Source organism: Musca vetustissima, unplaced genomic scaffold, assembly GCF_032173495.1.
Source record: "Musca vetustissima isolate MV318-11 ecotype Yass unplaced genomic scaffold, APGP_CSIRO_Mvet_v1 utg14208, whole genome shotgun sequence".
NCBI classification, from domain to species: domain Eukaryota; kingdom Metazoa; phylum Arthropoda; class Insecta; order Diptera; family Muscidae; genus Musca; species Musca vetustissima.
Window position 1 is genome coordinate 388,918 of NW_026882685.1, and position 22,149 is coordinate 411,066.

Sequence of the window (22,149 nt, forward strand, 5' to 3'; positions counted from 1 at the left end):
AAAATATTTTTTTGGATAGTCCATCAGAAAATATTTTTTTTATTTAAACCACGATTGGATAGTCCCTCAGTAAATATCTATACTAATGAAATAGTAAAGTGATTGACTGACTGATTTAACGATTCATCAACGCCCAGACGAAACGGCTGAAGCCAAAATCTTGATCCAAAGGTGACAGATAATGCAGGGTTTTTTCGAAAATTCGAACTAGAACGGTACGAAAAATACTCAAAAGTACTAAATGTGATACCATTTGTATTTGGCGAACTCTTAAATTTTAAATGAGGGTCACGGATGGAGTGTAGAATAGACATAGTAAAGGGTTTTTTGGACATTCGAACTATAAGTATGCGAAAAGTACTAAAATGTACTAAATTTACTACAATTTCGTAGCATGTGAATGGATAGAGCCAAAAAACTTGAATTTTGGAATGCGAATAAGGGTTCAGATGTAGGATCTATTAAAGGAGATTGTTTTTAAAGCGTGTACTGATGTGTACGCAAAGTACTATATGATACTATATTTGGTACAAATTTAATTTGGAGATACAAATCGAGCTGGAATCCTGGAATTTGAAATTAAAATTACCGTCGGAGTGTAGGATTGGGATATGAACATAGTTTTGGAATTTTTTTATTTATGTGTACAAAAAGTACTATAATCGGTGCAGTTTGGATTTGGGTGAACCGATAGAGCGGGAACATTCAAATTTGAAGTAAGGATCACTGTAGGGGTGTGGGATTGGGGTCAGTTTTCAGTTTAAGAAATTATTACGTATGGGTACTAAATATCACTAGATTTGGTACAATTTGAATTTTAAGTGAACCAATAGATCTAGAATCATGAAATTTGGAATCAGGATCACTGTTGAGGTGTCAGATTGAGATATGTAAAAGTTTTAGAAATTTATACTAAGTATACTAAATTTAGTACGATTTGATTTGTAGGTGAACCGATAGAGTTGGAATCCTCAAATTTTGATTTAGGAACACTGTGGAGGTATAGGATCGGGGTATGTAGGATGTATTGGAAATTCGTACTACTGTGTACTATATTTGGTACAATTTGAATTGTGGTTTAACCAATAGAGTTGAAATCCTGAAACTTGGATTTAGGATCAGTGTGGAGGTGTAGGATTGGAGTATGTAGGAAGTTTTGGAAATTCGTACTGCTGTGTACTAAATTTGGTACAATTTGAATTGTGGGTGAACCAATAGAGTTGAAATTGGTAATTAATATCATATTGAGGGAATTGGACGGGAAAGGTATCAAAGTTGTAGCTTACGCGGACGACGTGGTGATATTGATCTCCGTGGTGATATTGATCTCCGGCAAAGAGCCTTACTGACGCTGTCACGCTGGGCCAGGGCAAATGGTGTTAGTGTAAATCCAACGAAAACGGAACTGGTAATGTTTACTAGGAAGCGTAAGCTCGGCGTCTTTGTTCCACCAACATTGGATGGAGTGCAACTTCACCTATCTCCCGAAGCAAAGTACCTCGGCACAATCCTGGACTGTCAACTACGATGGAAAAGGAACGTTGAGGAGCTGGCGAAGAGAGGAATGATTTCAATCTATTCATGCAAGAACTCCATTGGGAAAAGCTGTGGGCTAAAACCATAGACTATACATTGGTTGTATAACACTGTGGTGAAGCCCATCTTGTCCTATGGCTCTCTTGTTTGGTGGAACTGTCAAGTCGACATCTAATAAATTAGACAAGGTACGATTTTAGTTACAGGAGCGATTTAGTTACAGGAGCCAGAAGGAGTACGCCACAAGCAGCTCTGAACGCAATGCTGTACTTCAAGCTTTTGGGCCTCAGCATTAAGTGTCAGGCTGCGCGTAGCGCCATAAGACTGCATGAACAAAAACTCTGGCGGAACTGTACCTTTGGGCATAGTAGTGTTCTTAATGAACCAGGTATAGCATTGGACCAACGCGCTAAACTAAGCGACTATATATCACCAATCCTTAGATTTGACGTAGATGTAGATGTCGTTATTCCTAGTAGAGACGACTGGAAACGAAGTAACCCTCCTCTGGACGGTCTGGCCCTCTATACAGACGGATCCAAGATGGAAGAAGGTACTGGGGCAGGCGTCTACTGTGAAAGGTTAGGCCTTGAGTTGACCAACAAGCTGGATAGTAACTGTAGTGTTTTCCAAGCTGAAATCTTCGCGATCTGAAAGGCAGCGGAATTGATAAAAAATCTGGATGCTGAGGTCGTTGAACTGGTGACTATCTTTGTGGATAATCAAGCGGCTCTTAAAGCCATCAAATCTTGTCACATCAAATCCGAAGCCGTCCTCAAGTGTAGAGCAGCTCTGGAAGAACTTAACCATTGCTATCGGTTGTGTTGGGTACCAGGACATTGTGACATCTTGGATAATGAAAGAGCGGACGAACTAGCTGGACGAGGGTCTCAATCCACCGATCTTGAAACTGATGACTCAATCAAACCACCCATATGTCTTTTCTATAGGAACTTTGAGGCATTCTTTGACGAAACAGCCTGCAAACTTTGGCACAACGAACCTAGGTGCAACGTGTCAAGATCAATTTGGCCGACTCTGTCCACCAAAAGAACGCACTCACTATTGAACCTGAGCAAAGCTGAAATTAGAGTGATGACAGGAGTCATTACTGGTCACTGCAACATCAGGGCTTTTACTAGTAAATGGGATTTGGATGCAACTGATTACTGTAGACTTTGTGTTGACGAGGAGGAGACGGAGACAACTGAGCATCTCCTGTGTCATTCCCCAGCCCTGGCTCACAAGCGACACAGAATCTCAGCTTCTTCTCAACAACCGAACCTGCTCAACCTTGGCACGTAACGCTTTTTCTGTCTGACTCATAGGGCTATCGACCTTCATTCATTCGTCACTCCTTTAATTTACTAATCTTCTCTCCTTCTCTCTGAACAGTGTTGCTTTTGATTTATTGGCAGATATTTTCATATTCCTCTGTTGGAAGAAATAAATTACAACAAGCAGCTGTGCTAATATTTAGAACGACAACAAAATTTGTATCACAAAAAATTGGATCAACCTTGGCACGTAACGCTTTTTCTGTCTGAATCATAGGGCCATCGACCTTCATTCATTCTTCACTCCTTTAATTTACTAATCTTCTCTCCCCTACAGATCTGTCTTTGATCTCTTCTCTTCGCTGTATCTCTTCTTGTGGATGATCACAACGGACCTAACCGGTCTCAGAGTGTTGTAGTCACACATGTGACTGGACATCCCCAAACCTAACCTAACCTAATAGAGTTGAAATCCTGAAATTTGAATTTGGAATCATTGTGTAGGATAGGGGATATGCAGGAAGCTTTGTTTGTATTCAAATTCAGTTTATGGTCGATATTAATGTGTGGATTGTTTAGTTTTTCTGACATATGGAGTTTTCTGTGAAATCCACGGATAGATAGTCCCTCAGAAAAAATATATATTTTTTTAATAAATCCACGCCTTTGGTTAGTCCCTTCGATAGTATTTGTATGGCCTCCTTTGAATAAAACAAAATTCAAAAAATGTATAATAGATTTTTTTTTGTTAATTTTATTTATCTATAGTTCTCAATTAATTTAAATAATTTTTTTTTTGTTTGGTTTCAATTTCTTTTGGATTTTTTTTGTTTTGTAATTAAAATGACAATCAATACGTAATTTAATTAATTGTAATTATGTTGGTTTGTTTTTTTATTTTTAATGGATGTTTTTTTTGTTTCATTTGTTAATAAATATATATTTTTTCGTAATTAATTTGAATTAATACGCAATGAACATTAAATTTTGTTATGAACTTTATTCTTTGTGTTTTTGTTTTGTTGTTCTTGTTTTTTTGTTAGTATTTATTTCCGTTTTCAAAGAAACCGAAGAAAAATTTTGTAGGTTTTTGGTTTTTTGGACTTTTAATGAGAGAAAAAAATTCTATGAAGAAAATTCGGTACACATTTTAAAATTTTTTGTTTGTTGTAGTTATTACAATTAAAATACAATGTCACATAGTGTGTATTTTTTTTTTATGTATAGACATATTTCTAATCTTAATGTGTTTTTTTTTTTTGGTTAATAAAATGTTTTGTTCTTTGGTTTGTTTTTGTTTTTACTTCTTTTTGTTCTAAGCAAATTTTTTTGAGTGTAGTTGTGTCTTGGGTTTGAATAATATTAAGGTAGAAGGGCAAAAAGGGTAACATGAGCCGAGTGGTAATGGATCTTTGTCGGATTTTTTTCCATTATATCCCTTTTAAATATGTCTTTACAGTTCATTATAACCCTTCAATTGCCATTCTACTTTTAGTTTTGTATCATTTTCCTAAAATGTTGTATGTAGATTTTTTTTAGTTTTTTTTTTTAGATTAAACATTAACATATTTATATATTTGTTTTTAAATATTTATAGAGATTTCTTTTCCGGTTTGTAGTTTTTTTTTGCAAATGCTTTGCAATGGAGTTTGTATTTTTTCTTCTATCTTTTGTTTAGCATTTTTTTGGTGTTAAGAATTAAAATCTATGTCGATTTTTTGTTGTTTTTGTGTTCTTGTTGACGAAAATATAATTACAACAACATAATAATAAATTAATTAAATAACATTTAGAATTAAAACAAAGAAATATAAGACATAAATTATTTGTTGTTCAATATTTACCAATGGGTAGGTAAGCCCTATTTTGCATCGCCTAAAAGTATGCAACAGTTTTTGAAATACTCTTACAACGCAGCAAAACGACAAAATTCACACAAGGCAATTATTACACAGCGTTGTAAAAATTTGGTTTTATCAAAAAAAAAATTTATAAAATCGGATCGATATTTTCATAGCCTCCACCATGAATTTGATATTCCAAAATACAAAAAATCTATCTATCAATGTGTGCTATGTCATGCCATGTTAAAGTGCTGCCAGGAGAGAATGAAATGCCAAACTACAGACACACAGGTTGAAAAATTTGGCTAGGACCTTAAACATACCGAAAATGGCGGGCTATGTTAAAACATAGATTTATATGGAAAATTTTCTGTGAAGAAGTTGATCACACACCCCATATTACAATCACTTCGATTGAAAAAAACAGCAAGGAATGCTCAAAAATCGGACGGGCCGACTTTATGATACCCTTTACAAATTAGGGTACATACCAGAGATGCTCACATGTACATTATCCTTTAGATAGAACAGACATAGCATCTTTGGAGGACCATTGAAAGGGAATCGGGCGAAATTAACTGCATGAAGTATATAGATATTTGAACTAAATTTTAAAAAAACCCATACACATACCAATCTGAAAAAACCAATGTCAATCATCGAGCAAAATATGTATAAGTTCTATATATAAATGGACGTATTTGAGCAACCGTGACATCCACCATTTGGTATGCTGTAACACAGTGCGCTATCCAAAATTTATCTCGGTACAAAATCCAATACACGTTATTCTGGGTTCGATGTGGTACATTGTGCACTAATTCGTCCTAAGTGGACAAACTTTAGGTACTTGATTCATCATTTTGATGAGATCGGATGAACATATATATTGAAGCTATATCTTAACCTGAAACGTCTTCAATCCAATACGCTATGCAATATTTCATGTAAAGCGAACAGACTTAGGTTCTTCCATTTGCATAAAATCGGACAAAACCATATATGGGAGCTATATTTTAATCTGAACCGATACCAACAGAACTTCGACACACATCAATTTGGACCTAAGTCAGTACTCTGTGCTAAATTTTGTCTCAATCGGACCAATATAGGGAGTTTGGTGCACCATTTACATTAAATCGGACGAAACTATATATGAGAGTATATGTAAATCTGAATCGATTTCAACAAATCTTTGCATATATCAATCTAGACCCAATTCAATACTCTGTCCAAAATTTTGCCTCAATCGGACTAATATTGGAAGTTTGGTACACCATTTGTATAGGATCGGACGAAACAATATATGGGAGCTATATTTAAATTTGAAAGGATTTTCTCCAATTTCAATAGGGTTCGTCCTTGGGCCAAATAAGTGACATATGCCAAACTTCATCCAAATCGGATCATGAATGCGACCTGAACTTTGTTTACAATTTAATAGGGTCAGACATTCGGACGAATGGACATGCATAAATCGACTCAGAAAGTGATTCTATGCATATTATCAAAAGGTACTATGGGTCTATCTCGATTCCTTTTGCCTGTTACAAACATATGCAAAAAGACATAATACCAATGTGGTGAAGGGTATAAAATGCGCTTTGTATCTTGAAGATATCTATAAAAGATTAGCCACCATAGTTTAACCCAAAGATCGCCCAAACACTTAAAATTTTTGGTATGAAGATTTGCTACCCAACTAAAACTCAAAATATCACATTAGAGCCAATGCGGTTGAAAAATATGTCCGAAAATCACAAAAAAAACCGATGAGGCAAATTTTTGCCGAAGGAATGTGTAGGGAATATACACTTTCCTACACTTAGTCATAAAGCTGAGGCTATACAAAATTCCATTTCCGTCCTTCCTGCTAACCGAGAGATGTGTAACAAAAACCCTTTTCCAGAGGAAATTTCAGCTTGTGTACCGGTATCAGAGTCTGCATACGGTATAAGACGGTATCAGAGTCTGTATAACTTTCACATATCGTAACTCCTCTTGTTTCGGGTATTTGTGCCGACTATTATGGTTTGTAACGACCCACTGGATATCGTTATCTATTAGATCAACATATAAAACATAATCTCCAATGCCTTAATTTTGTGGTCTGCATTGAGGCTCTTCGGCTTTCCTATGCTAATTTGGACGTTTGCCCACTAAATTTGGACGTTTGCCCACTAAATAGATAGACCAAACCTGAAATTGTTATGATGGGTGGAACTTTTTTTATCACATCTTATGTTGCATCTCGTGTTTGATCGTTGATTTAGAGCGGGGATGCTCAAAATAATTGTGTGAGAGTAACTGAAAATTCTCCATATGAAATGTCTTATGTCTAAACAGCATGTATCTAGAGGTTTGGCCTTGTATCTATGGACTCGTCTCCCTATAGATTTTTAAAATCTTGCTGATGTGCCTGGATGGGAAAAATCTGTCCATAAGGCTACCGGAGGGGATTTCGCAAACCCAAAATTGAGCCCCATAGCTTACCACTGACACGACTGTTACTACTCTCTTTGTCAGGGTCCCAAGTGCTGGCATCCAGCGACTTCTAATATGATCGCAAATAGCAGCGGCTTGAAAAGGCTGTCGAACGTTACATTCGAACAGTGTGTTCAGTAGGAGATTGATTTCAACCGTCCGAGCAGTGAACAGTGTGGCTTTTGATTTATTGCCAGATATTTTCATATTCCTCTGATGGATGAAACAAATTACAACAAGCAGCTGTGCTTGCTAATATTTAGAACGACAACAAAATTTGTATCACAAAAAATTGGACAAAGGTATATAAAGAAGGTAGCCATATCATATCAGGTGATGGTAACAAAAAATGTCGCAAAATTTTTTTTTAAATTTGCCGTGAAAAGAAAATATATTTCCAAATAGAAATTGGAAATATTTAGAAATTCGCTTTAAATTTGATATGTTACGGCGAATCAATTATTATTTGCATTGTTAACTATTTTGACATATAATTCAAATTCGCCGACAATACCACATATCGACGGATAAAACCATAGTATGCTAAGGCGACTTAGCACGTTTTAAAGTTCTTTACGTTTTTAGATACTACGGTCCTTAATTTATATTCTCTGTCCTTAATTTATATTCTCTGAAATTTGGTAACCATCGGCCAACCAAACCTAAGTTATAAGCAAAATGTACTTAGCATGGCGAATCAATTATATAAAACTTCGCATTGTTAACTATTTTGAAAAACTCACTATTTCAACTTTCGCCGATGCGGCTACCATATATATCTATCATGAATTGGACTTTCAGTGTTTGTCAACCAAGTCTTCTTTAATTTCAAACTTTTTCTAAATAATTAACAAAAAAATAATTACTTTAGAAAATAACCAAAATAAAATTAATATGAATCAAAATATTGTATATTTGTTTAACTAAATCTTTATTCTTTTCCACACACAAAAAATAAACGTTTAGAATTATAATTATTTAATAATAATATTATTATTAATTAGAATATAATAATAATTTAGTACCCATCACTATGTTTACAACGTGAAATAGTATTTTAGTTTTTGTTTTCATTGGAGGTGTGTAATCACTTCTAATATAGAAATTTTGGAATTTGGGAAATGTGAATAAGAATGGTATGGAAATTTACATTCCCAATAATTTCAAAATAAAATTCACATTTCTTAATTTCCATATTTTTTTTATATTAGAGATGAATATGTGTTTTTTGCATTTCTTTTAAGGAGAGGTTCTCTTTTTTTGTGGTTCTTTCTTCCCAATAAAAATAATTCGGTTTAACACATGTTGGGGGTGTTTCTTTGTTTACTTTTGCTCTATATATATAATTTTTTTTACTGGATCGGGATGATTTAATTTTGTAAATATATTTTTATATATATCTGTATAAGAAGTATGTTATATTTTTTGTTGTTGTATTGTTAAGTATTTATTAACTTAAACTATTGCTATTTGTTTGTTTGTTTTCTTTTGTTTCAACATTGGTGTTTAAATATATAAATGTATCTATATCTGTGTGTTATTATAAATAATTTTTCTTTTCTATATTTTATGTATATATAAAAAATTAATCGCTGTTGTTGATGATGTTTACACAATTAATATTACAAAATATAAACCTGACTTTGAACATTTACAAAAGAAAAGGAAAAGAAAAACAATGTAAAAAATGTATATAAAAAATAATTTGAGAAAAAAACATACAGACAACAATTAATAAAAAGAAAAACTAAATTACAAAAAAGTATAAGAGAGCCATTGCATTATCATAATTGTTTTATTGTGAATGCTTTTCATAGTTTTCTTTTTCACTAAATGGAAGAAACTACAAATAAGAGAAGAGAACGAACATTAAATAATTGCTATGATTGTTTCATCTGCCTGGTGTTGAGTAGAGTAAATAGGAATATATTTATATAGCAGTATGTGTGTATGTGTCCACATTTTTTTGTGATCGCTGAAGAAAAATAAGGTCCTATATAGCTTGGCTGCTGTTGATGCTGATTGTTGTTTGTTTTATTTTTCGTGTCTGTAGTAATAATAATAATAGTGGATTTGTTGTTGTTATTGGTGTTGATTGAATTACTTTGATTTCATTTGTTTTTGGTGGTGCCATATTTAAAAAAAAAATAAACAATATTTCGTTTTTATGTTTTTATTTTGTAAAATGTTTTAATTTTATATTATTGCTATTGTTTGTTGTTATTTGACTTTTAATGCAGCATTTTTATATTTTTGTTTTCTTTTACAATTTGTTTCACTTTTGTAGCATACTTTATTTTTTATTTTTTACTTTTAAATGTGTTGTTGCTGTTGTTGTTAATTTTTTGTTATATATTTATATAGTTTTTTGTTTTGTTTCTTTTTATTTATTTTGACGACATTTATTAATATTGTTCCTAATCACTATCGGCCTTGGTGCCACGCACTTCACCCTCTTGACGTTGTTTATCGAGTTCCTCCTTGACCTTATCTTCAATAGCACGAATATCTTCCATTGTTAGACCGTGCCAGCGATCCATCCAACAGAATACTTGACTGTAAAGGGAAAAAAGAGAGAAAGAGTATTAGAATATATAAATAATAACAAATAAAAATATTGTCGTTAAATTCGGACAAACCGAACTTTTTATATTCTCCACCCTGAGTTGGACATTCAAAATACCATAAATAAATAAAAATACCTAAAATCAGTCAAGCTTTGGAAAATTGCTGCCAGAAGAAAATGAAATAAAAAAACTGGTGTTGGAAAATTAGGCTACTCAACCATACCGAAAATTACGCATGACCCTTTTATTGGGGGTAATTTCGAAATATGGAGATACATTGAAAATCTTCTGTGAACAATTTTCGTACCCACCAAGATCTGGAATGCAAAATTACGGTCACTTCGATAATGATGAAATAAAAATTTCTTAAAGGGTTTGGGGTCTAAATTTGTATTTGAAAAAAGTGGTGGTACCAAACGTGGACTAAAAATGATAATTTTTGGTAGGAAGATTTAGTAGCCAATCTGAACCAAGAATATCAAAATACAGTCTATTCGGTTGAAACAAAGTGGCCAAAAACCCAAAAATACTTTTATTTGGGATATTGTTATATGGGGGCAAGAAGGGTAAGAAGATTCGGCACCCAATACGAATCCAAAATACTAAATTACAGCTAATTCGGTTGAAAAACTTACCCAAACTCCTCAAAATACGTATAATTTTGAGTACCGCTAAATTGGAACTACCCAAAAAAGTGAATCATGATCGCTAATTTTTAGTAGGAAAATTTTGTAGACAATAAGAATCCAAAATACCAAAATACAGCCAATTTGTTTGAAAATTGTGCTGAAATTCCTCAAAATTCCGACATTTTAAGGGGTACCGTTATATGGGGCTATTACCAAACGAGGACCGGGTAATTGATACTTTTTATGAGGGTGACTTGACACCCTCAAAAAAAAAAATTCCTCAAAATTCGGACTTTTTAAGGGGTACCGTTATATGGGGCTATTACCAAACGAGGACCGGGTAATAGATACTTTTTGTTAGGGTGACTTGACACCCAATGAGAATCCAAAATACCAAATTACAGCTAATTCGATTAGAAAACGTTGTCGAAAAACCTGAATGAATACTGAAATTTGGGGGGTTTTCGTCGTTATTACCAAAAGTGAGGTTATAGTTATATGGGGGGCTATTACCAAACGATATTGATAATTTTGGTACGAACATTTGGCATTCAGTGAGAACCCAGAAATTAAAACTAGAATAAATTTGGTACAAAGACGTTGCTAATAACTCCCAAAAATATAAAAAATTGTGGGTACTATCATATGGGGGCTATTTCTAATCGTGGACCGATATCGATCATTTTTGGTAAAAAGGTTTTAAGCCCAATGAGAACTCATAATATATAGGGTCAATAATAAATAAAATAAATAAATAGGTCAATTCGGTTGAAAATCATAGCCAAACCCCACAAAAATACCAAAAATGGTCAATATTGGTACACATTTTCGAGTAGCCCCTCATATAAGGGGTTACCTTTATATGGGTTGCTACCCGATATCATAGCCAAAAACAACATAAAATATATACCCTAACTATCGAAAATACCCAAATTCAGGGGTACCATTATATGGGGGCTACCCGAAAAAGTGGATTAAAATTGATAACTAGGGAGATATTTGCTACCCAATAGGAATCCAAAATACCCATTAACAGACAAATTCAGTTAAAAAATTCTCAAAATCGCGAATGTCCCGAAAATAATATCATCAGCAGCCAAAAGTTTTTCCTGAATGTAGGATCTACATTATGTTTGGTCCACAAATTACCCACAATGTTCTGTTTGATTTTACAATAAGTGTATCCACTTTTAGAATATATGAATGTCAGTTTTTACATTTTCATTAAAAAAAATTATAAAAAAAATACCCACCGATGGAAGTTTGTAAATAATCGTCGTTCCGATTTTTGAATGAAATTTTCTATTCTCGATTGTAGACCGAACCATTTGAATTCACAAGTTACCAATTTGTAGCATGTCATAACTGGATCGACTTTTTTCTTCCAATCGGCACCGACCAATGGACCACGACCGGTTTTCTCTGATTTGAACCTGAAAAAAAAACAACAACATTATATATTTCTTTTGAAAACCACAAAATTCTCATTCACATACTTTGTTGGGTCCTCATCAGGTTTATAATCCGCAGGCGTAACGGGATCATTGGCAATATCAATATGAACAACTTCACGTTGTTTTAGTTTTTCGGGGGGCAGTTGGTGTACCTGTTGTTGGCATTTTTTTTTTTTTTTTTGGTTTCGAAGAGAATAAAAATAATTGTGATTAGTTTTTTGATCAAAAGAAAAAAAAAATATGCCTTAGGGTAAAAAGATAAAGCCAAAGGATACTACCAATTATTTTTATTAGAAAATAAAACAGAAAAATTAATTCAAATGTTAGTTAAAAATTTTTACTACGATACAATTACATATAAACGAAAATCAATGGGAAGCTATGGGGCGTAGAGACACAAAAGAGGAACTGCGGTATACAGATTTTGGGGAAATTTTAAATTGAATATAATCTACACCCGATGTTTGTTGGTTTGCATAGAGACCACAGGTCTATATAAAGACCAATTGTCTGTATAGAGGCCAAAGGTATATATAAAGCGACCACAGGTCTATATAAAGACCAATTGGTCTGTATAGAGACGACCACCGGTCTATATAAAGACCAATTGGTCTGTATAGAGACCACAGGTCTATATAAAGACCAATTGGTCTGTATAGAGACCACAGGTCTATATAAAGACCAATTGGTCTGTATAGAGACCACAGGTCTATATAAAGACCAATTGGTCTGTATGGAGACCACAGGTCTATATAAAGACCAATTGGTCTGTATGGAGACCACAGGTCTATATAAAGACCAATTGGTCTGTATGGAGACCACAGGTCTATATAAAGACCAATTGGTCTGTATGGAGACCACAGGTCTATATAAAGACCAATTGGTCTGTATGGAGACCACAGGTCTATATAAAGACCAATTGGTCTGTATGGAGACCACAGGTCTATATAAAGACCAATTGGTCTGTATGGAGACCACAGGTCTATATAAAGACCAATTGGTCTATAGAGACCACAGGTCTATATAAAGACCAATTGGTCTGTATGGAGACCACAGGTCTATATAAAGACCAATTGGTCTGTATAGAGACCACAGGTCTATATAAAGACCAATTGGTCTGTATAGAGACCACAGGTCTATGTATAGACCAATTGGTCTGCATAGAGATCATTCTGAAAGAAAACTATCAGAATGATATAATAGAAGTACACATAGTTTGTTTAAATATATACTCATTTAGCCACCTAGAAAAAAAATTAATCTTTCCCACATCTGACTCACAATAACTCTTCCTATTGCTTTGTGTCTCTACTATATATATGCAGTAGGGTGGTTAGTAATTAACATGTTATAGAAAATGACTCACATTTTCCTGGTCGCCTATATCAGCAATGTGATGAGATTCAATGATTATGATAAAATTATCTTTCATATAACCAGGATTCTGGTTATATAAAATGTTTAATTTAAATTTTATATATCAAACAAAAAAGGAAACAAAATTAAATTATACACCAACAAAATACGAGACCACGAATAGTAAATCAAGTTTTTGTTTGTTTTTTTTTTTTCAATTAAACGATTAATAAATTAATAAGCAGTTTAATTATACAAAAATACATAGAGATGAGTAATTAATTGCATATGTTGTTTTAAAAAATTATTATTAAAAATTATATTTTTTTCACACAGACACATAGAAAATATTTAATAGTAATCCAACACCATGTTTATTATTAATGATTTGTTTTTTGTTTCGATTTGTCGTGATGTATGTTAAGCATTATTATTGTTGTTGTTTTTGTATTATAACCAGACATTTAGTTAATAACACAGTTATGCGAATTAATACAAAAAAGAATACAAGAAAAAAGAAGAAAAAGAGAGAAAAAAAACACACCATTAATTACATTTAGTATTCTGGCGCAACTTACATTTTCAGAATCTCCTGTATCGGGTAAATGCAGAGAATCTATAATAACTTTAAAGCCATCTTTCATAAACTTAGGATTCTATAAAATAATAAATATAAATTAGAGGAGGGGAGGAAAATGGTTTATAATTTTTTTTTATACTGCGGGTATTGATGAAATAAATTTGTTTAAATCCAGGAGATACACATTTTATGAATGTGAGGTTAGGTGGTGTGGTAGATGGTAAGAGTTCCGTATTTTAAAATAACGAAAACAACAAACTGGGATTCAGCCTGAATATTTTGCAAAAACAAAATACAAATGGTATCCCAAATAAACCGCCAACACTACTGAAGTTGTAGATGCAGGCACGGTTAAACTGTTTGGTTTGTTGCTGTTACTAGCAACACCAACAAAGTTGTTGTGTGCATTTGTCGCGATGTGACAACACACAACAGTGGGAAAGGTATGGAATTGTTTGTAAATGCCTTGTTAACCTCGAAGTGAGGCACCAGCGAAATTCTCATGCAGTTTATGTCGTTGGTCAGCTAAGTACTTCGCTTTGTTACATGAGACATTTGGGTATGAAAGGTTTTTTGTATAGAAGCAATAGCTTCTGGGGAGAATATCCCAACAAAAAACTAAGGGAACTGATGAGGATCAGTGGCGTGATCCGAAACTATAGTCTTTCCTGCCTTACCCCTTGGCAAACAATGCCATACATTCCCCACTAATAAATAGTTGTTTTTTATAAAAACAACAAACTTGGATTCAGCCTGACTATTTTGCAAAAACAAAAAAAGAAAAAAATTATCAATTTTCTGTAGAAAATCATCTAATCAATAATTTTTTATAGAAAACTTGTTATCTATAAAAGAATAAAGTTATGTTTTTGCCATTTTTTGTGTAGAAAATATTTTTATCATTCAACCACTCTATAGAAAAGCTTGTTATCGATATTTTTTTATAAAAACATTTGCAATAGATATATTGATCAATTTTTATATAGAAAATGTTTTCTATTAAGTTTTTTTAACAAATGCTATCGACAAAAATTTTCTAAAGAAAAAAACTTGCAGTTGAATAATTTTTTATAGAAATCAAATTTATCGATCAAATGTTTACAGAAATATTTTCTATCGGTACATTATTCTAAGCATGGCCTATAAATAAGGTCACCAAGGGAGACCAGCTGATAAGCGATACCTCTCAAGTTTTCTGTCAAAATACATTATTGTGAATTGACTTCCATTATGAAAACGTAAACAAAGTCGAAAATTTTGACATTAGACTTGAGAAAAAACAGCTGTTTTCCGATTTCGATTGCTATTTTGGTGACCTTATTAATGGCCTATAAATAAGGTCACCAAGGGAGACCAGCTGATTATCGATACCTCTCAAGTTTGCTGTCAAAATGCGTTATTGTGAATTGACTTCCATTATGAAAACGTAAACAAAGTCGAAATTTTTGACATTAGACTTGAGAAAAAACAGCTGTTTTCCGATTTCGATTGCTATCTTGGTGACCTTATTAATAGATCTTGATTCTAACCAAATAATTATTATCGATGATATGCTTAATAGAACACATTGTTATCGAACGATTTTTCAATAGAGAACATTCTTTTCACATCTACTACACCACCAATTGCGAAATGATACTTTTCTGTTCTGAAATCCTTCCGTTTGGGAAAAACAAAATTCTCTGCATTTGATTACAATTAATGAATTCGTTGAGGTACTCGAATTTCTCACGACAACCTACCGTAATGACTGTTTTACAATATGGATAGGCATTCCATGCCTCTTCATGAATCTCCAGAGATCCTTTGGGTGCCAATATTCTTATAAATGCTGGGACTTTTGAAGCCAAATGATAAATTTTATATGTATACTGACCGGAACTATATTTGCCACCTTTAAAATATATAAAAAACATTTGATTAATAAAAAGGAAAAAGTTTCCTTACATTTAACAAAACTTACCCAACAATGGATGATCGGTAAAGGGTTCATTTTTTAATACTTCAATACCTTCACCACCGCCCGTTTCATTTTTCGATGCCTCCGCCACGGAATACAGTTGTGCAACTTGATACTATTGTGATACATCATCATCATCATCATATGGCCACATGATTGAGGTTATGTAGGGTTAGAGAAGAGAATGAAAGAAAAAGTAATTAAATATTGTTTAAGAAAGAAATGGACACGACAATAAACACAACAACAAGAAGAAAATCAATTAAACTTGGACATTTTCATTTGTTTAGTTGTGAATGCGATAAGAAAGAAAACAACAACACACACACACTCGTATACACAAAGGAACAAAACGAAATCAATTAAAGCACTTTCAATTGCATGACAACAACTTGTAAGTGTGGGAGAGGACGGGTTGGTCGATCACGGGAAAAGTCAGTGGATATTTTAAAGGACCCCTACGTCGAACTCACTTGCCATTTTACAAATTCATTTTCTAAGTAAGGCAGTATTATTGGTGTGTGTGTGTGTGTGTGTGTGGGCTTAACTAGTCTATCACTTTTCCCACACACTCCACACACACACATTTTAAACATTTTCCAATCCAAGTTGACTGAATGATTTCAAACCACAATCTGGACACGCACAATCAATGTTCGGTATATCGTTATGTTAAGGGGGCAATGAAATGTGTAGGCCGGATAGAGAATGTAGCACGTGTAACATATTAACGACGTGGGTTTTGAAAAATGTATGCCTTCGAAAGGACGAAATGTGTTTACACTTTGCACCAAATGTCATCATTGTTGACAGTAGGACGTAAAAAATGATTACCAAATAAAGGAAAGAGATTGGAAGGCAGCTAGGTATTACCAATCAATTGTTTCTCATGGAAAAATTTGAAAGATAATATTTGTTTGAAGAGATTAACGGTCCGAAAAGGAGGTTTCATAGAAATAATAGTTTTTTTAACTAATATTTGTAATAGCCAAATAGCCCAATTCGTATGGGGTGTAAAAAGTTCGGTCCGCCCTCCACTAGGAGTTAGATATTCAAAATACCTAAAATCGATGTGGGCTTTTATACAGAGAACTTTGACATGTTAAATATCTGCCACAATACAAGGAAATATCAAGTTACAGACATTCGGGAAGGAAATTTGGTCTGTGACCTTAAACATACCGAAAAAGACGTGTGATCTTTGTATGTATGGGGATATGTACATGGGCTTACATTGAAAATGATTTGTGAATAAAATATTGATCCGCCAAGTTCCCCGAATTGTAAATTATAGACACATCACAATGACGCCTAGAGTCATTAAACCCTATTAAAAGAGGCTAGACTTAAAATTTGTGGACTATACCCAATTATTAAAAGATAGTTAAAATTTTTGACACACAATAAGAACTTCAAATATCAAATTAGAGCCAATTCGGATGAAAAACATGTCTGCAATCCTCAAAATAACAAAAATTCGGGTTACCATTATATGGGAGATACCCCGAAACATTGGTCAATATTGATCATTTTTTGCTATGAATATTTGCTAACCAAAGGTGCAATTCGGCTGAAAAACGTGTCCAAAATACCAAAAATTGTGGATACCCTTATATTCGGTCTATATCTAAATGTGGACCATTATTTATTCCCATTTTAATTTTATTTTCTATATTCTAGAGGCATAACAAAGGAATACTAAACCAAAAAAAATAATAATTAAGAGACCCATACACATGTTTATACTAGCTTCTCTTAAAAATTTTCAGATCTCACAATTGATCTGGGTCTGAAAGTGTTATATGGGGGGCCATAACAAATCTTGAGCCAATGTTGGGTAATTTTTGGTAGGAAGATTAAAGAGTGGACCAAATATTGTTTACTTTTTGTAAGAAGATTACCTACCCAAATAGGACCCGAAATACCAAATTATACATTTCGGTATAAAACATGACCAAATCCCCAAAATAACGAAATTAGACAGATTATGTTATATGGAGGCCAGCTCGAATCTTGGTCTAATATTGATAATTTTTAGTAACGAGATTTTCCACACAATGGGAATCTAAATTACAAAATTAAAACTAATTCGATTGGAAAACTTGACCAAAATAACGAAATTTTTGAGGTGCCGTTATATGGTGGGCAAACTTAAAAAGTGGTCTAAATTTTATAAACTTTTTTAGGAAGATTCTCCGCCCAATGAGAACCCGATATACCAAATCCGCAAAATACGGAGGTGCCTTCTTTGTATGGGGACTTGCCTAAAAACGGACTAGGTAGGGAGGGAATCTATCCAATGATAATAATACAAAATATTAAAAAAAGACAGCCATTTCGATTGAAAAACGTGTCCAAAATTGAAGCTAATTTGTCTGAAAATCGATACAAAAAGCCCGAATATTTATAAGGCCGTTTATGGGGGCGACCCTGAAACTTGTTCCAATATTGATAATTTTTCCTAATGTGAATTCTAAATACCAAATGAAAGCCAATTTGGTAGGAAGATTTGCTACCCAATGAGAACCCGATTGAAAAAGTGCCCAAAATAACAAAATTAGAAAGGTTTCGTTTTATGGAGGCCAGTCCGAATCTTGGTCCAATATTGATAAGTAAGAAACTTTTCTACAAAATGAGAATCTGAAGTACCAAATGAAGGCTAATTCGGTTGGAAAACTTGAATAAAACTTGAACTGAAATATCAAAATACTAAAAATTGTCGGAGTTTAATAGGTGCAACATGTGATCCTAGTCCATATGCTGGGTGGGCATGTGTAGCGTATTGAGCCGTTAATTCGTGCCCATTAGAAATTGCGTTGATTGCACCATCACAATCTTAGCCGCGCTGAGACTACTTAGTATAGCATTCATACGATGATATTGTTCTACTACCTGTGCGACTGAATCTGTATGAATGATATTCAGAGAAGACTGTGGATATAGAGTTTCACGCTTTTGTACCTTTGGACCTTTTTCTCTATCTATATCGTGAAGATGTCTCCTTCTGTCCATAAGGATACGGCAGGTATTACCATCGTCTCCTCATGTAGATGGTGTCATGGGGAGACAGGCTGCCTCTGGCAGTTCTCTGGGCGGTGTCTGAATATTTTTCCAACTGTTTATCGTCGGGAACAATATCCATGTGTTGTTGGCCTTATGACACTCCTCTGCTGTTGCGCATGATGGATGACTCCAGTACAATAATTTATACGGTGATATTGTTCTACTGCTTTGGCAACCGACTACATCAGTATGAATACGAACCTGCCTGAGAGACCTCCTGTAGATCAAAATGTTCATATTGCGATACATTAAACGCTCTCTTCTCTCTCTAGATCATGAAGATTTCTCCTGACAATCCTAAATGCAGTCCTAAACTCTATGGTATGGGTGTTCCCGAAAATGGCACCCAAGAAGTTACTGCGTCGTCAAATTTAACTGTGTCGATGGACGGAGTTATGATCTTCGCTTCTACGTGAAGATTGTCCAGATCTTGTCATGAGGAGACAGGTCTCCTCTTTCCGAACTATTTATCTTCGGTAACAACATCCATGTGTTGGTGGTCATTTGACACTCATTTGCTGCTACGGATGATAGATGGTTTTCGAGTATAATATTCATAAGATATGGGAAACCGACTGCGTCAATATGAATGCTATTCAGACAATCATGAGAGGCCTCCTGTCTAGAGGTTAATCTTGTGATATCTTTGGAATTCTCTCTCTGTCTAGATCATCAACAAATTTCCTTAATTGTCTTGATAGGGTTAGAAAGCCTGTCATTAAGGTTATGGCAGGGGTGTTCCCGATCCATTAAGTTACTGCATCGTCAACATTTGGTTGTGTCGATGGACGGAGTTATGATCTTCGTTTTTTTCTTGAAGACGGTACATATGGTTTTATGAGGAAACAGATGACCTCTTGCTGTTATCAGAGTGGTATTCTGACAGGACTGAATGTTTTTTTTTTCAAATTGTTTTTGGCCTTATGTTACTACTCTGCTGCTATTGATGATGGATGGTCTTTGCATCAACTATCTGGGCGACCGACTGCATCTGTGTGAATGCTATTCAGATATGACTGATAGGGCTTCTGTCCAGAGGTTCACGTTATTATACCCATGGCCCTCTTTCTTTATCTAGACCCCGAATATCTGCATGGTTGTGTCTTGGTGAGGGAAAGTCTGTCCTCAAAGTTATGTCAATTGACAACAACATCGACAACATTGCCTCACATGAAGATGGTCCACTGTTGTCATGACCTATGAAGAGACAGACCGCATACTGGCAGGTCTGAATGTTCTTTCAATTTGTATCGTCGGTAACACCAATGCCGTGTGATACGACCGGAGAGATATTCATGAATCAAGGAGAGATTTAATGTCTTAAAGGCTTTGTCCATCTAAACATGTCAAAATATACCTTAATAATATAGAAACAGATATAGATGTCCAACGTGAAAATCCAGACCTCTCGACAAGTCTATTAGGAATTAGCATTCATTCAAAACTGTATTTAGATAATCTACCATCTTCATTTTCATTTTTTAGTACCATCTTCATTTTTTAGATAGAGGAATCGAAAGACACCAACGTGAGTATTTAAGTCAACAGGCCTATAAAACACGTCGCAATAGCATTCATATAAATATGTTTTCAGATAGACAAGCGTACGGACATGGATAAAATGACATAGAATTCTTTTCTGATCAAAAATTCACGATTATATACTAAATGGGATGTCCTACAAATATTTCGGGGTGTTCCAAGCATAATGACAAATTTAATACCCCACTCCACCTCATGGTATAACAACTACAATGCTTGTGATTGGATGAATTTCGTATCGAACGGCTTAAAGACAACTCTCTGTGTCTCAAGACAATAGCTTCAGAATTCTAAATATTCGAGGGATTTGTTCACTTCTACCGCATAATCTCCATTAAAGATAAATCAATTGGCAAATGTGTTAAAAATCCCATTGGGTATGAATAATTTAAAATACTTTAGAGACGATGACAACCTTGTCGGGACGGAATGGTTGGTAGGAAGGTCTACCTGCCTACCTATACACTTCAAGAGTGGTGATGATTACAAGTTGGTTTTAATGTGGAGCATCAATTGGTTTTGCATGCTTGTAGCCAAACCAAACCATACAACACGTAGCCACACCTCTAGAGGGGCTCGTTTGTAATCATGCCTGTCGGTCGGTCGGTGCCACATCATACATGCCTTGACTAGTTAATGGCCTACTTTATAGCCAAAATCAGAGTGTGTTTGTGTGGGGTAAGTGTGTGTGTGTGTTTGTGTGGGGTAGAGTAGCCGAGCGAGCACTTGTTGTTGTTATCGTACACACACGGCTGACACAAAAAAAGTGTAATGTCGGTTAATGTCATTTTGTTGTCGCAATTGTATCCGCATCCGTTGCAGTCAGTGAATCTATCTGTCTGTCTGTCGCATCATCATCGTCGTCGTCATGTTGTTGGGTTATCTGATTGTTCATCACTCGTCTTTCTGTGGGTTTGGAGCACGTTTAATTGTGTTTTTTTTTCTGTTTGAGTTTCGTTGTAATTGTTGTGATTTCAATCCAATACAACAGCGGATGGGTGTTTATTGGTATTCGATGTGTCCAAGAGTGATGGGTGTTTATCGAAAGATAGGACGGGTAGTACGACATTGATTGTTTTTCCATATTGTACAAGTATGTGAGTGTGTGTGTTTTTTTTTCTTCTCCTTCTAATGTGTTACCAATACATACCTCATCAACAGTCAATGGCAAAGTGACTCGGCTGAAAGTAGAAAAAAAATTGAAAATATTTAATTAGAAATGTTTCGAACAGAACAATTTTTTCTATGACAGTAGGTGCAGTCTTCCATCTGCTCGCTCCATCATCATAGGTTTCATTAGAATTTTTACAGAATTTAATTAAAAAACAAAACAGCAACAACAACTACGACAGTGACACCACTGCACTGCATCCAACAAAAAATGTTGGGTAATATCGAAAATGGGGCTGGTAATTGCGTCAAGAAGATATTAACTCTTTATCACCTTGGGTTCAAATTTTCGTTGGTTCGTAGGGAGTCAAGATTCAAGTCGCAACGTCCCGACAAGGTTGTCATCGTCTCTAAAGTTTTTAAAGTTATTCCTATAAATGGAATTTTTTGAACATTTTGTCAATTGGTTTATCTTTTAACGGACATTATGCGGTAGAAATAAACCTGTGAAAATATTATTAATAAATACAAGCCCGTGGATAGTCCCTCAGAAAATATTTGAAATAAATCCAAGCCAGTGGATAGTCCCCCTCAGATAAACCAATTGACAGAAAATATTTTAAATAAATCCACGCCTGTGGATAGTCCCTCAGAAAATATCCCCCAATAACCCTTTTATATGTATTTTGATAGTTCTCTATGCATGGTATAAAAGTAAGGTCCGGACGAACTGAATTATTTGTTATA

General features: G+C 34.4%; 1 protein-coding gene across 1 annotated transcript; it reads right to left on the reverse strand.

Moving 5' to 3' along the window:
• Positions 1 to 9,465: 9,465 nt before the first annotated feature.
• LOC133329290 (phosphatidylinositol transfer protein beta isoform) lies at positions 9,466 to 21,499 on the reverse strand (the record flags this gene model as incomplete). Its single annotated transcript, XM_061537779.1, has 7 exons — positions 9,466 to 9,697; positions 11,591 to 11,770; positions 11,834 to 11,943; positions 13,726 to 13,803; positions 15,470 to 15,621; positions 15,691 to 15,802; positions 21,443 to 21,499. Coding segments are annotated over 7 exons (828 nt in total), but the record flags the coding sequence as incomplete, so codon positions are not given.
• Positions 21,500 to 22,149: the final 650 nt, after the last annotated feature.